Raw genomic sequence first — 14,334 nt, forward strand, 5'->3', positions numbered from 1 at the left:
GGCTCTATCAAAAGTTGTAAAATATGTTACTAAAGCTCTCAAATGATCAGGGTGCATCGCATGTTTCATCCACAACAACATTCATAATAATGAACGTCTGTATGTTCGAGTCAGAAGAAGTGAAAAACAAAAACACATGGCATGAGGTCGGAGAGAGCTCAAATATGTGTCATTATTTCTGAAGTAACCTTTGTTCTCATCCACATGCACGGCTGAAGACAAAGAACCAATTTAACACTTTTCATCGCTCTTGTCAGATTCATTAAAACTTCAAAGGCATGAAGCAGAGCGGAGACTTGAAAAGCGCGTCACTAGCATTCATTCTGCATCTTTGTGTGTGTGTGTGTGTGTGTGTTTGGGACTGTTTTTTAAGGCTGGCTGGTCAAAGGGAGAGCCGATCCATTCAACTCTCAGTCCTGCAGCGTGGTGACTGCAGCGGAGCATGAGGAGGGGGCTTCTGAGGGCTGCAGAGCTGAAAAGAGAGGAAAGGGATCTGCCATCTTCCTACAAGGTTCCTGTTCTCTCTGCTTTTTTTTTTTACTTGAACCCCATCCTGTGGCTTCTGTATCTATTGCTGCCACTCTCTGAAGGCCCTGACCTCCCATGTCTCGGCTCTGAAGGGGCTCCTTTCACACCAGAGGACAGTTAGCCTCAATCAGAGCAGATAATCAAGGCCATTATCTCTCTTCCACACTTTTAATGAGCTGGGGCCCTCGTCCTCGAGCCTTTGATCTGGTTTGAAGGCAGGAGGGAAGAGAAGAGGAGGGCAACAGAGTGCATGTGAGGAGTGGGAGGGGGATAATGGGGGGCTATGGAGGGGACAAACTGGAGTAGGGTGGATGATGCCTTGAACAGACCCTGGTAGAGAGAGCAGGTCAGACAGGGGGGAAGAAAGGGATTCAAGAGAAAGGATTGAAAGGGAGAGGATAAAAGAGAGTGGAAGAGATTCAAAAGAGACAGACAGAGAGGTTAGAGGTGGAGAGGCCAACCTTGAAAAGCTTGAGAGCTTCTGTCTGCAGAGCTTCAGAGGGCAGCGTGGTGAGAGGCGAGCGCAGACCCTCCTTACAGAAGCTCAAGGCCTCGCTCTTCCACAAGGCGGATTCTGGGAAAAGGACACACACACACACACACACACACACATAAATATACAACCCCACGCGGCACACGCACACACACACAAACATAAAGATTGAGTTTCAAAGCTGTAATGACTCAACAGCTGACAAAAACTCACACACAGAGCTCCAGTTGTAAACACCGTCTGCAGCGTGGATTAAGGCGGTCAGACATCCAGGATCAAAATAACAAGTAGAAAGCTTCTGAGTATGTTAGTATCCACTTATAGAGAGACTTAGCAAAGCTTTAAGCCTTACAGTCAATTATTTTTACCTACTGTATCTCCAAATGTTACAGTATAAACACTACAGGGTTTTACACAAAGAATAGGATGAAGCGGAATCTATTTTTATTAGCACTTATTTTTAATTACATCCTCAAAAAATGATAACTTTGAAATTCTGAGGTGCTGTTTTTCTGTAAATTTGTATCTTTCATGATTTGAAGTGTTTTTACATCATAACATTTCTTTGCCTGAAACTTAAACCCTCTCGTTTGTAATATGACAAATAAAGAGGGTGACAAAATAAACCCTGCTGGACTGTTCAAGAGTTTAAAGAAGGCACTGGTCTTTATTTCTATGATAATGAGCTGCTCACTGTACATTATCTTGCCTTTAATACAGCTACTCTCTACAGCTAACAACAATCTGACTCACAAAAAGCCTGATTTCAAAAGTTGTTAAATTTTCTTTAACTCCTCTCTGTGGATTGATTTGATTGGACTGTGATTAAAACAGCAGCTATAGTGACAGTATATCATTGCAGTGGTCCCGAGACACTGATTGCGAGGTTCCTTTCAAAATAAAACAACATTTTAATTGTTTAAAATTGCATACTTTATCCATTATTCTAAAAGAAATATACAAAAAAGGAAGTTATTTTTTTCATAAAACCATTCAAATAATAAAAACATCATCTGCTTTTCTTCGTAGCCACATGACCCCTGAGGTGATTCCGACAGATTAACGACAGCATCAGTTGCAGCAGGTTAACTTAAAGCAGCACAAGAAGCAGAGCAACATGTGCATGTAACTAAGTTACATTCTGCAGAACAGCTAAATGAATTCACTTAGGTCAGAATGAAACTCAGAGGCACAGGTGAGTCTGTGTGCCTCTGCTTATTAAATTGTCCCATCACTGCTACTGAAAATACATTCCTCTCAGACATGGTTTCTGTCGCTACAGTTTCTTATTATGCTGTTTTCTTTCCATGCACTAAGTTTCAACAGAAGTTTAGTTTTGATTAGTTATTTGATTTCAAAAGATGATGGATTGAAAAGTCTGTTTACAAATGCGAGCTCCTTCAGTGTTCTGTGCTGGAGTATAAGAGGAACGACTAGAAGGAAATGTAACACACACACTAGCAAAAGAGTCATCAAACTTTCTGTAAAAAAAAGTGTCTGCTTCAGATCAATTCAAGAGTCTGTTCTGCTGTGGGCTGTACCCTCCTGAGGGTACCAGCACAATATGTCAGCACCCATGGAGGATGTCTTTTGACTTCAAAGCTCTTAATAGACAGAAATGAATGCTACATACAGTCAATGGTTTGGATTTCTAAATATCAAAGAGGGACAAGAAGTCACTAAACAGAAACCACCTCTCTTCTTTGTAACACACCATGCCTCGGGTATTCTAGGATTTTAAAAAAAGAAGTCTGATATTGTTTTGAATTGTTATTTACACAGAAAAATGTGAATTCAGATCTCAGCTGACTGTAACGACTGATGTTTCTTTTCTCACCTGGGTCTCCCTCAGCATCGAGCAGTTTACCGATGAGCTGCTCGTACTCTGTGCCCACTTTAAAGGTTGCACTGCTGCCTGCAGCAACAGTCAGGTGATACAACCATGTGTCCTGAGAGGAAAAAAACACATGTTTGTTATTCACACACTCTACTGGAGTAAGAATAAAAGTTCAACTTTCATAACGTCTGCTGCAACAACCTTCTCCTGCTTGGTGCCAATGAGCAGGTATGTTGGACTCTGGTCTCTGGGTTGGACTACTAGAGTGCAGTGCGAGGAGAGGAAACCTCGACTGCCGGTCTCGTAATCCTCGTCTGAGTCACAGGATCGATCCACTTCCTGTACGGAGGCCTCTCGCATCTGAAGCTGACCCAGAGGGAGCTAAGAGAAGAAGAAGAAGAATGAAGCAGTCAAACAAACAATGATGGTAACTGGAGTAGGGAAAAGCTTACTACTTTAAGTATGTTTGGCTTAACCTGCGATTCTCAAAGTCCAATCCTTGTCGGATCCCAAGGAGTCTGCAGTTATCTTTACAGTAATGTCATGGATAGGTAGGACAGAGTGCATGACTATATAGACCAACAGTTTGACTCATTTTCTCTTACAAAACATCTTAAGGCAAAAACTCCATTAGCTGAGGAACTCTTGGAAAGAAAATATCAAATAGGAGTCTGTTGTCTGACTTGAGCCAGTTAAGTTTTTCTTCTTCGTGTAGACATCTTACTACTACAAGAAGATCACTAACAATGAAAACTGTCTTTTCCAAACTCAGGTACACTCACACCTTGTCTGAATGTTAAAAAAAAATCCAATTGTTCCTTTCAAATAAAGAAAACGAACAGAGAACATCAACAACAAAGCTCACATTTTTTCAGTAGGTGTTGATATAATCTCACAAAAGACAAAGTTAAAAGCAGATGAGAGCATGCTGGAAGAAGGAACGGATTAGTTTTGCATACTTTGTCCTCCTGATTTCTGTAGTAGTAGAAGACTTTTCCAACCAGAGAACACCACACCAGCTTAGAGTGTCCATGTTTGACCTGAAACAAAACACAATGTACGATAATGAGAAAAGTATCAAGACAAGTCCCATGTGACAGAAGTAAACATGACGCTGTTCTTCTTTGAAACTCCAGAGAGGCTTCTGAAAGCTTGACAGAATTCCTGCATTTGTCCAGCAGATGTCAGACGCTGTTTCCAAAATAAAATGTACAATGTGCATCTAAGCTTTGATCATATTCAACTTTAATACAAGCAGGAATGCAGCAGCTGCTTCAGATGATAGTAACCCCTCTCTCTTTGTGCAGCAGATTGTTTTCAGTGAGTTTTGGAAATATGAATGCTGCAGTGATGTCACTAAAGGATACCATCATCGCAAAGCCAGCTGTGCTTCTCTCACAGAGGTCGCCAGGGTTAACTATGCAGAAAGGCAGGGCAGCTCCCCGTCTGCACCGAGATCACGTCATAACCAGCAGATCAAAGACCACTCTCAGGGAGGGATTTGGGGGGGCCGGTAAGATGACTTGGGTGCCATCATCTTAGTTTGAGGCTGTCAGTCATCTGTCAGAGACCCATCACACACACCAGTCAGATGTTTAAGTGTCTTAATTTTACCCACAGACTGTCTCTAGCTAAAGAAAGGCAGGGAGAAGTGGAAGGAAGAAGAGAAAGAGATGTCGAGCATTCCAGCGGCTCGAGCCTTACAGCCGTGTCCCAACGTGAAGGAGGCTCTCAAGAATCTGCCTGAAGAGTGTTCTGTCAAACCCTCCACCGCCCCAGTGACAGACACTTCCATCTCTGTCTGAAAGAGGACGCTTAGCCTGAAAAGACTTATCTCTGGCATATACTTCAGGGAGGAAGGCTGGCTAATCTACACCTCTTAGGGAAGCAGAGATTTAAATACAAATCAAGTTATTTAATCAGAGGCAAGGCAACTTTGTAACCAAAATAAAATTAACTCCATTAAATCAGCAAGTGTACAAAAGGCCCACAATATACATCAAACAGTATTGAGTCTGAATCTGTGTGAACTCAGAGCAGTGGAAAATTGAGCAGAACCCATAAAACAATGCAGATAACCAGTTAACCCATCACTGAGATAAAAAAAAATACTAAAACTGCTGTTCACAAAAAATAAGAAACGCAAAAGAGATGTGTCTCAGAATTATTTTCTGATACTTTATGACCGAATAAAAATCATATACAATTTATCAATTTATTTCTAATCGAATTCAAAGAAGTACTTGACTCTGATTGGTCAAAACACCAAAACAACAGTGATTCATTCTCAACAGCCAAAGGAACAATACGGACAACCAGATTGCACAGTTCACATTAAATCAACCGCAGAATTTCACGTCTGACTGTTGACACTGTGGCAAAACCTTTCACCGAATCTCTTATCCTGGAAGAGTTACCAACCGTGTAATCAGAGAGACTTTTTTCAGCTGTATAAACAAGTCTTTTAAAACCAAATCAAATCATCTTTAATGAAATATTCTGCGTCAGCTGCTTTACAGCTTCAGATAGCTATAAGGGTAATAAGCAGGCTAATGTATCGTGAGTGGGTGGTTGAACAGATTAGAATCCAAATTCAGAATGAGTGATGATGAAGCGCATTGGTCGTGCTCACCATGTTGGGACTTATTTGCATAACCACCTGCTCACTATAAGTTACAAAATACGTACAAAAGGGGGGAAATAAATGGATACAAAATTGGATCAGAATAGAGTAAGTGTGTAACATATAAAGCTACAATAATTAAGCTTAGTTTAGCCTAGCAAAATGATCTAAAAGAGCTTTCATAGGTAAACAAGAAAAATCCACAAGTAACTCTACAGCTCACTTTTTACTGTGTCACCTTCTTTGTTTGAGCTGTACAAAAACAAAAGGGAAAACTGAGATATTGAATTGTTTACAAGAGGGTACTATCTATTTCTTGGGCTGGAGTAGTGACGTGCTGGGATCTCCACCTAGCTAAAAATATTCTAGTGCACAAAGCTGTTAAACTGGAACCTGTCATTATACAACCACACATATAGTTAGTTAGACAATAGTGCTCTTTAGAGGTGCTGCTGGATGGATTTTTTTACCTTGGGAATGAGCCAAACTAGCTGTTTCCTGTTTTCAGTGTTTCAGCTAAGCTTAGCTAAATATCTCCTGGAAGTAGCTTTATGTTTAGCTTACAGACCTTGGAGTGCTATTGATCTTATCGAAAGAGAGCACCCTTTTCTGGGTCTTTAATTGATACAGCATCTCATGACTTCTGTCTCCTGACCTTTGTGAGCCAACCTCTCGTGGTGGGCTTGGCGGTGGTCTCCACAGTAACAGGACTGCTGGCCTGGACTTTGAGTATGTTCTGCAGAACCCTGATCCACTCCTCCAGGATATTGGGTGAATCTGCGGTCAGATAGAAGGTCTTCTTTTCTGTGATCAGCTGATGAGACAAAAAAGGAGGAGAAATATGAGGGAAATACTAAGCCAAGCTGACTGAGATAGCATCATGGTGTCAGAGGAGATCAGAATCAGCCTTCGAAGAGCCAGGAAAACATTCCAGGCCAATGTTATACCTGATGTAATTTTAAGCTGCTTCTCTGGTATGCAGCAGTAAAGCTCTACTGTAATGCAGTGCTATAATAAGACACAATGCGAGTGTGGAGCTGCATGTCCTCTCTTGCTGCTGTCTTAGTTTAAGTTTTTCTTATTTAGTATTTCAACTGCAGACCTGTCCAAAGTGGGATACTATTTCAACTTGTTACTTAACCTGCAGAAAGAAGTGCAGCATAAATCAAACTCTCCTTTCTGGGGACCCTGTTGCACAAAAATGAGCTGTTTCAAGATCCTGTGCTGAGGGGTTCAAAAACTTTTAAAAACTTAAACTGAACAGCTTTTTATTCAACTTCAAGAAAGAGAAATTACACATATTTTTCACAATATTCTTTTATATTTACACATTATTATTTTATCTAAGTTGATGAAAGCAGGAAGGGTACTACTTTCTCCTATCTCCCTACATTTTATACTTTTCCTTTGTTTATTTGTATGCACCACAGCACAAAGTCTAATTCAAACCCACAAGACCATTAATCCAAAGTCTGGTTTCTGAAATGTTGTCCACTCACCTGAAATGTCTGCGCTCCTTCTCCACGAACTATACTGCAGGATGAGTTCAGCTCAATCTGACCCTGAGGTTTTCTGATCACGTCACTCTGCACACACACATCAAAACACACAAATGTTCAGAATACAATTTTAACCCTGTCCAAATTCATTCATTTATTCAAAGACTGTGTTACTGTAGTGATCATTATGTTTTTATACTACAGTTACAACATTGTCAGTGATGAGTTATTGTCAGTTATATTATTCAAAGACTGTGCTACTGTAGAAATGATTCATGCTTTTTAACAACGTTGTCAGTGATGAGTTATTAAGATGATATATGCTCCTTCATCTGAAGCCATCTTCCATGCAAACACACAAGATTTTGAAATATTCCTGCAATGTTTTCTGTGCAGATGATAAAACCTTAGAAGGAAGCAGACAGCCAGGCTCGCAGGGAGACACACTCACAGGAGATTTGTAGTAGAGAATCTCTCCATTCCTCAAGATGAACCAGCGACGCTTCCAGGCTTTAACCTGACTGCCCATCTTCAGCAGGTACCCAGACTTCTCCAGCATCTCCTGCAGACACAACAGCACAGGAGTTAATCCAACACATCAGCATGGTCATACTAAATCTGACTTTCTAACATGCATTATTTTTTAAATGTAGAAGCATGTTCATTTAGACCAGCAGAGTATTGATGTTTTCAGCTATTTTGATAGTGAGTAAAAGAGGAAAAATGAAGACTCCACTCACAGGCCCAGTGCTCTCGCAGGAGTAGGAGGAGGTTCTTTGGACTTTGTGTTCTGGTTCAGAGTAGTCACTGTCCAGGGAATATGCATCAGGAGGAATGGCATAATCACTCTCTGAGCTAATGGAGGACATCGACACACCTAGGAAAATAAGAGATTGTACATGCATGACGTAGAATTAGTCAGGCATGCTAGAAGTGATTGAAGGAGGAAAAATAAGCATGGGACGGGCTATTCAAGACAGAACACACTGAAATCTTTAAATCTTCACCTCTCTTCACAGCACGTGGGCTCCCTGGGACACTCCCCTTCCTGTCTGGACTCAGGATGGAGGTCCGTAAACTGGCCAGAGAGCTGCTGTCGTCCTCAGAGCCAGAGTCATCGTCAGGCAGAGGTACACTGCTGATCTGAGTGGCTTTCTGAAACAAGCAGTGGAAAGAGGTTGATGTAATTTCCACCCAACATAATTTTAGCGCAGATAAAAACTGTTCTTATGATTTCAACACAGAGTTAACTACATTTAAAGGAAAGGCTTTCTTAATAATAATGTTTCACTCACCCCTTTCAGTGTGGTATATACTGGTACATTTATATTCTTATAGATCAGCTGGGTGAATGGACCTGCAACTGGATACTGTGGCAAGTTTGACACTGCAACAAACAAGCGAAAACATCTTTTCAGAATATATTCAAATAGTTAAAAACATCTTTTTAGGGAGAAGAGCACAGAATTTCTAAATATTATTTAGCACTACATCTATAGCTTAAAGTGTGAAAATAACACTTTTGCTAAATAGTGGCTCTACATAGTTAAAACAGAAGAGCAGTCAATGCTAGAACATAACAGAAGTGAATTGTAAGAATTAACTGACACTTCAGTGTTGTTAGCAAACATTAGCCACTGTGGGCAGTTGGTCATAGTCTGGAGCAGCAGAAACCCCTTCAATGCTAAATTAAGCTAAAAATAAACTTATTATGAAACTTTTTGTAGAATAAATATTGCCATTCTTCAATTAACATTTTTATAATGAATTCTCCCAGCTTCTTTCTCTCTCACAGTCCCTCTTTGAGCTGCAACGCAAGCTAGCATCTTGTGTCAGAAGTGTATCATAACAAATTAGCTTACATTAGTTAGCCACCATAAGCTCCTAGTCAGCATTTGTAACCGCAATACCTCCTGAAATTCTGAATGAAGCCTTTATTATTGATCTGTTATGAAGTTTTTTGTGAAAGAAAATCCCTTTAATCCTGTTTTCCTTTGTTTCTCTCAGTCTCTCTTTGAGCTAAAAACTCAAGCTAGCAATGCTCAAACCCACGTAAACTATTACAAACACACATCAAATCTGGCACTTCTGAAAATTACCTGTTCATTCATGTTTTTCTCAAGGAGAATTACTGAACAAGATCATCCTGTTTAAATTGAATGCAAACAATCACAAACCTGTAGTGTATCAGGTCCAGTTTCATCCAAAATTAGCCAATAGCCCAAATTAAATTAAGAAATGTACTTAAAGCAGAATGACCAGTCTATACAGACTTTCTATCATTTTTGCATTGAAGGAGAATATGTCATAGTATAGATTTTTTAACAAAATCTACTCCAATTTGCGGCAGGACTTCCTGCATCAATTTTACCAGGGATGAAAATACTCCAAAACCATCTTGAGGTACAAACATGAGAAGAAGCTGAGTAAGCTATGACTTAATCCACAACAGCCACTTGGCAGTCAGCTCTGGGCTTCTGGCAGTCAGGATATTCGACAGTCAGAGAGCTGTCAAACTTCAGCGTGAGCAAAATGGATGATGTCGAGACAGAAAGCATAGCAGTAATTACACCCAGACCACGTCCTTTCATCGCAGCTGATTAAAAAGCAGCCTCTCCCCCTGCTCCTCTTTAACCTCTACTCTTATGCTCTTCCTCAGCTCTTTAAGAGAAAAGAGAGGGGTCTGAACATCCTCTTGAGAGCCCACACCTGTGCAGGTGTGTGGAGCCTCAGGCAGGGGGAAGTGACATCAAAGGCGGCAGTGACAGATCCAAACTAACCACACACTTACACACACACACGCGCACACACACACACCTCAGCAGATTTAGACTCAGCTGAATGACATGTCACTTCACAGTACTGACTCGTCTGCCAAACCACCCAAGAGCTTGACACACATGCAGAAAGACAAGCGCACACACATAATTAAAGACCACTTTGCATTTGAAATGCAGCTTTTCTGTGTGTGTCACCACCAGAGAAGTAAGTGAATGTAAAAAAAAAACAGTGGATGGTCAGTTTATTTTGTGCAGGTGACTCACCTCTTCCTAGGCCCCTGGCTCCAGGACCAGCCTCTGACACTCTCATTCCTGACTTTGCCACCGCATAGATCCGACTCTCCTGCAGGATCAATATAGAGAGAAATATGAACATATAGGAACACTTAATCTCATTTATACATTCATTAGATTTATCCTCAGAAAGGTAGATATAGCAATGGGGCAAAAAATCCGTATGAAACAGAATTTTAGAGAGTATTTTTACAATTTTGGAGTGGCAGCCTTTTTTTGTTGCTAAGATTAAGCTATGAAGATCAATACCAGGAATGACACCACCAGAAACGTGTGCTTAGCTCAACATCTTGAATGAAAATGGAAAAAGCTAGCCTAGCTCAGATATATCACATTAGTCTTGCTAAGCTCAAAGCTAACATTTTTAAAGCTTTTTCAATCTGTGAAAATTATACAATTTTGTTTATTAGTGGGGTATTTGTTGGACTTTTTCTTTGCCAAGAACTTTAACTTTCTACACTCGCTCATAACAGCTTGAAAAAATACAGACAGCACCGAGTACAAGAGGTGATAGAGTGAGTCTCTCATACCCATGAAGGGAAGCGGTGCAAAGGAGGCGTTGGTGGCTTTAGAACCTCAGGATCAAGCCGCTCCAGTTCTTCTGCGAGTCCCACAAAGGAGACTCCATCCCGGGCTGTCTCCTCCAATCCAGACCCCTCCACCACCCCCTCCATGCCATCAGGAGGCCCATCATCGATATCGGTTTCCTCAATAAGCTGCGAGAATGGCGAGGTGGCAGTGCCTGTGCTCTTGAGGGTGGAGGAGGTGGAAGATGGGGTCATGATGTCAATGTTAACGTTAAGGTGGTGGAGTCTGTCCAGGCTGGGCTGCGGCTGGCTATAGTGCTTCTTAACCAGCTGGATGCTGTCTCGGGGGGTGAGCGGAGTCCGTACTTTAGGTAGCGTCATGCTGGTGCCCGACAGGTGAATCTGAGGATTGGGGAAAGGGTTGTTGGTGGAAGGGGAGCGCGACAGGAGCGGGCTTTTGGGTGTTAATCTGATTGGGGGTTCCAGAGAGCTCGGTCCATGAGCCATCTCGTAGGCTGAGGATGAAGATGAAGAAGATGAGGACGAATGGAGGCACTGAGAGCGGAATTTGCTGTTGAGCTCATCGGAGGAGTTGTCCCTGTCAGAGCCCCCCAAAGGACCCTCTTGAATCACTATAAGCTCTGGTCCACTGATGGAAACAGGGCTGCTGGGACCTTCCCTGCTCCAGCTCTGAGAGAGGGCATCGTGGGCTGCAAGGTCTCCGAGACAAATCCCTTTACTGGACTGTTCAGGTGACTTTTTCACATCTAAGGAGACGGATTACAAAAGTGTCATTATTTTATTGTATATATATCAACAGTGGATTCTCCTACAGAGAGAAAGCTTTAGGAGCTATTTGATCTGTTTTTAGATGAATGCCGCAATTTCAGAAATCATGGTGCAATTATCCTCATTATTTTTTTATTTCAAAACAGGAAAATGCAAACTTTTATTGAGCAGTCATTTTCCTTAATTAGCACAACAAAATCCCACAGATGTTGCCAAAACTCAGTTTTTTCTATTTCTGTGAAAATAATTATGGCATAAGTGATAACTATTACAAAAATGTGAAAAGTAGTGTTAGAGTTCAAAATAAAAGTCTAAGTTTGGTAAATAATGTTTGCTATCCTGCTTCATAAACTTCAAATCCCAAGATAATATGAATTAAAGGCAGCACACCTGTTAGTGAGGTCTTGATATTCGAGGCGGCCCCTCGAGGACCTGTCTGTCTCCAGCTGTCGTCCTGGGCAGGAGGTGTGCCAGGGCAGCTGGGAGGAAACAGCGGACTGCTAGGAACCAGGTGGGTATCCATTACAGGGGAGGTGGTGGGAGATCCACAGGATGCAGGTTTCTCGAAGAGAACTGGAAGAGACCGACAACAACAGGGATTCAGTCTCTTCCCACTGGAGCTCTGGGAGAGTATCCATCAAATTCCTGAGTCTATATAATCATTCACCCTGCAGTAACACTCAGCATTATGTGGAAAATATCCAGAGAAGGTTATCAAAACTCAATATTATGCATAATTAGCACTATTTATAATAAATTAATTTACTAGTTGGACAAGAAAGAATCACAGTTTTTAATTTCCTCAACCCTTCAACTAAGAATGCCGCTTTAAAGAAGCTACAACAGTATTCACCTTGTAGTTTGTCCTGCAGCAACATTATCTGTTCAGACTGCTTCAGGTTGGCCATTTTCAGCTGCTGGTTCTCCAGCTCCATCTGTAGCACAGAACATACATCACTTACATGACAACTTTTACAGTGAAATCAATAAAATAATGATCTTTTTTAAACTTCTTAGGCAGGCAACAGATACAACTCAGATAAATAACTGGCTGTGATACACATTTTAACTAAAAGCATGTATTTTGTGTCAGTACTTAAGCAGGGTGAGGGCTTTCCCAGAAGCCCTTGCTGCCTTCAGGAGTGTATGTACATACGTGGACTTACCTCTCTAAGCTTAAAGGTGACCCAGTCTTTAATCTTGGCAGCCTTCTCCTCAATACTTTTTGCCTCCTGGGCTCTGACTAAGATCTGCAGTCAGAGAAAACAGGGTTCATGAATTATTACATCCTATACATCATGAGCATAAATGGACATTTCTATTCTTTATCAGATGTCTCCATCCATACCTGTTTTTCCAGCTGGATCTCTAATCTCTTTATCACATCGTCTTTGTCTTGAACCTGACTGTTCAGGTCTTGATACTTTCTGTACAAGGAGCTCTCCGAGTCGCTGGTCTGTATGTTTGCAGACTTAAGCTTTTCTTCCATGACATGGATCTGAAATGCGTAATTAGAGGATTGAATGCATAAGCAAAGCTAAAAGAAAGCTTAAACGTGCATGGTTCATTTGGTTTTGATGGGCAGCAGACAAAAGCCGAGAAGAAACCACTGAGGTTACTTTTTTTCCCCATCTCTGACGGGAAAGAAGCTTTCTAAGCTCTCAGGTATTTCGTGTTTTTAAAGAAAGGGCACCATCAAATTACCACCTACAGAAAACACCTGGAGCAGCCAGTAATGACAGCAAAAGGCAGATTAAACACAACAGCAAAAAAGGGTTTGTGTCACATGTAATGTATGAGGCTTCTTACCCTTAAACCACACTCTCCTTTTGTTAAATCCCATCAAAGGCTGACTCATACTCCGACAAGAAACACTAAATCTGACAGCTTGTGTTACTTTATGGATCCCAAATGTAGGATTTCCTCTAGTGCATCACTCAGTGTTGAGCAGGTAAGTTCACCCCTCAGCTTAAAAACTGCAGTTTAACATTTGAAAAAAATCTCAATTCAAGTCCCACTCATTGTTTCTTGTAACATACTGTGAGACAAAATAATTGAAAACAGCTGGTCAGTGGACTTTGAATTAAGACATGTTGATTCTAGTTATAACATTTAGGGCCTGTGGACACTTAAAGCTTTCGCTTGTGCTAGCAGCATCCACAATCTCTATTTCAGAGTGTGTCTTACAGGCGCATACTGTTGCAGATAGATTACCAAAGTGGTCCTAGGATTTTGATTGGTTGATGATAGAGAAGTGATATTGATGAGTGCAGTGGTGTATCAAAGGTTGAACTATTGAACTGTGAGTGCTGCATTGGTTTTGTAGAGAAACCAGTGGCTGTTGGTGCAAAAACACTGTACATGGACACAGGCCCTAATGGAGCTGAATGAGTGCACTTGTTTTTAAGGTTAACCTCAGTTGTCATTGCAAAAGATAACGCTGAGCATAATTATATTACACAGATTAAACTTACTTACTTGGGATTATTTTGTACTATTAAGATGTCTTAACTTCAGGGTATACTTACAGACTTTATTGAAAATGGTTCCATACAGCTAGGGTCTTTTTTAAAGCCATTTAAAAGCCATGGCAACTAACATTTAACATTTAAGAACTTGGCAAAATTATTCCATAGTCAAACAAAGCAAAAACATCAGTTTCAATAATGATGAATTAACTTTATTTTGCAAAAGAACATCACTCTACCTGTTTCTCAGCACTCTCAGCTCGTTGGTCGGCCTCTGTCACCCTTTGCTCCAACTCCTGCATCTGGAATAGAAAAAATGAGGTTTCCATGATTCTTAAAGCAGATCAGCAAATGGAAAGCTACAATTATCTTTGACAAGTTAGATTTTATTTAAAGAAAACAGAAACACCCATGGCTTACAGAGACAGGTACTTGCAAGACACGACTCACACTACAAAAGGCTGTATTAGACAAACAGAGCACCAGGCATGAATCT

General features: G+C 41.0%; 1 protein-coding gene across 1 annotated transcript in view; it reads right to left on the bottom strand.

Moving 5' to 3' along the window:
- Nucleotides 1-14,334, bottom strand: part of plekhh1 (pleckstrin homology domain containing, family H (with MyTH4 domain) member 1) — a 40,824-nt gene that overhangs the window by 12,472 nt on the left and 14,018 nt on the right. Inside the window, exons 3-19 of the mRNA XM_034674261.1 lie at nt 14,078-14,140; nt 12,719-12,868; nt 12,537-12,620; nt 12,224-12,305; nt 11,761-11,943; nt 10,585-11,348; nt 10,025-10,103; nt 8,276-8,367; nt 7,988-8,135; nt 7,721-7,857; nt 7,432-7,542; nt 6,981-7,067; nt 6,137-6,295; nt 3,818-3,898; nt 3,060-3,239; nt 2,859-2,970; nt 990-1,102 (exon numbers count right to left, since the gene is read on the bottom strand). Of these exons, the coding sequence (XP_034530152.1) occupies nt 990-1,102; nt 2,859-2,970; nt 3,060-3,239; nt 3,818-3,898; nt 6,137-6,295; nt 6,981-7,067; nt 7,432-7,542; nt 7,721-7,857; nt 7,988-8,135; nt 8,276-8,367; nt 10,025-10,103; nt 10,585-11,348; nt 11,761-11,943; nt 12,224-12,305; nt 12,537-12,620; nt 12,719-12,868; nt 14,078-14,140 (2,625 nt within the window). The remainder of the gene's footprint in view (nt 1-989; nt 1,103-2,858; nt 2,971-3,059; nt 3,240-3,817; nt 3,899-6,136; nt 6,296-6,980; nt 7,068-7,431; nt 7,543-7,720; nt 7,858-7,987; nt 8,136-8,275; nt 8,368-10,024; nt 10,104-10,584; nt 11,349-11,760; nt 11,944-12,223; nt 12,306-12,536; nt 12,621-12,718; nt 12,869-14,077; nt 14,141-14,334) is intronic.

This window comes from Notolabrus celidotus, chromosome 22 (assembly GCF_009762535.1).
Source record: "Notolabrus celidotus isolate fNotCel1 chromosome 22, fNotCel1.pri, whole genome shotgun sequence".
Taxonomy (NCBI): Eukaryota; Metazoa; Chordata; class Actinopteri; order Labriformes; family Labridae; genus Notolabrus; species Notolabrus celidotus.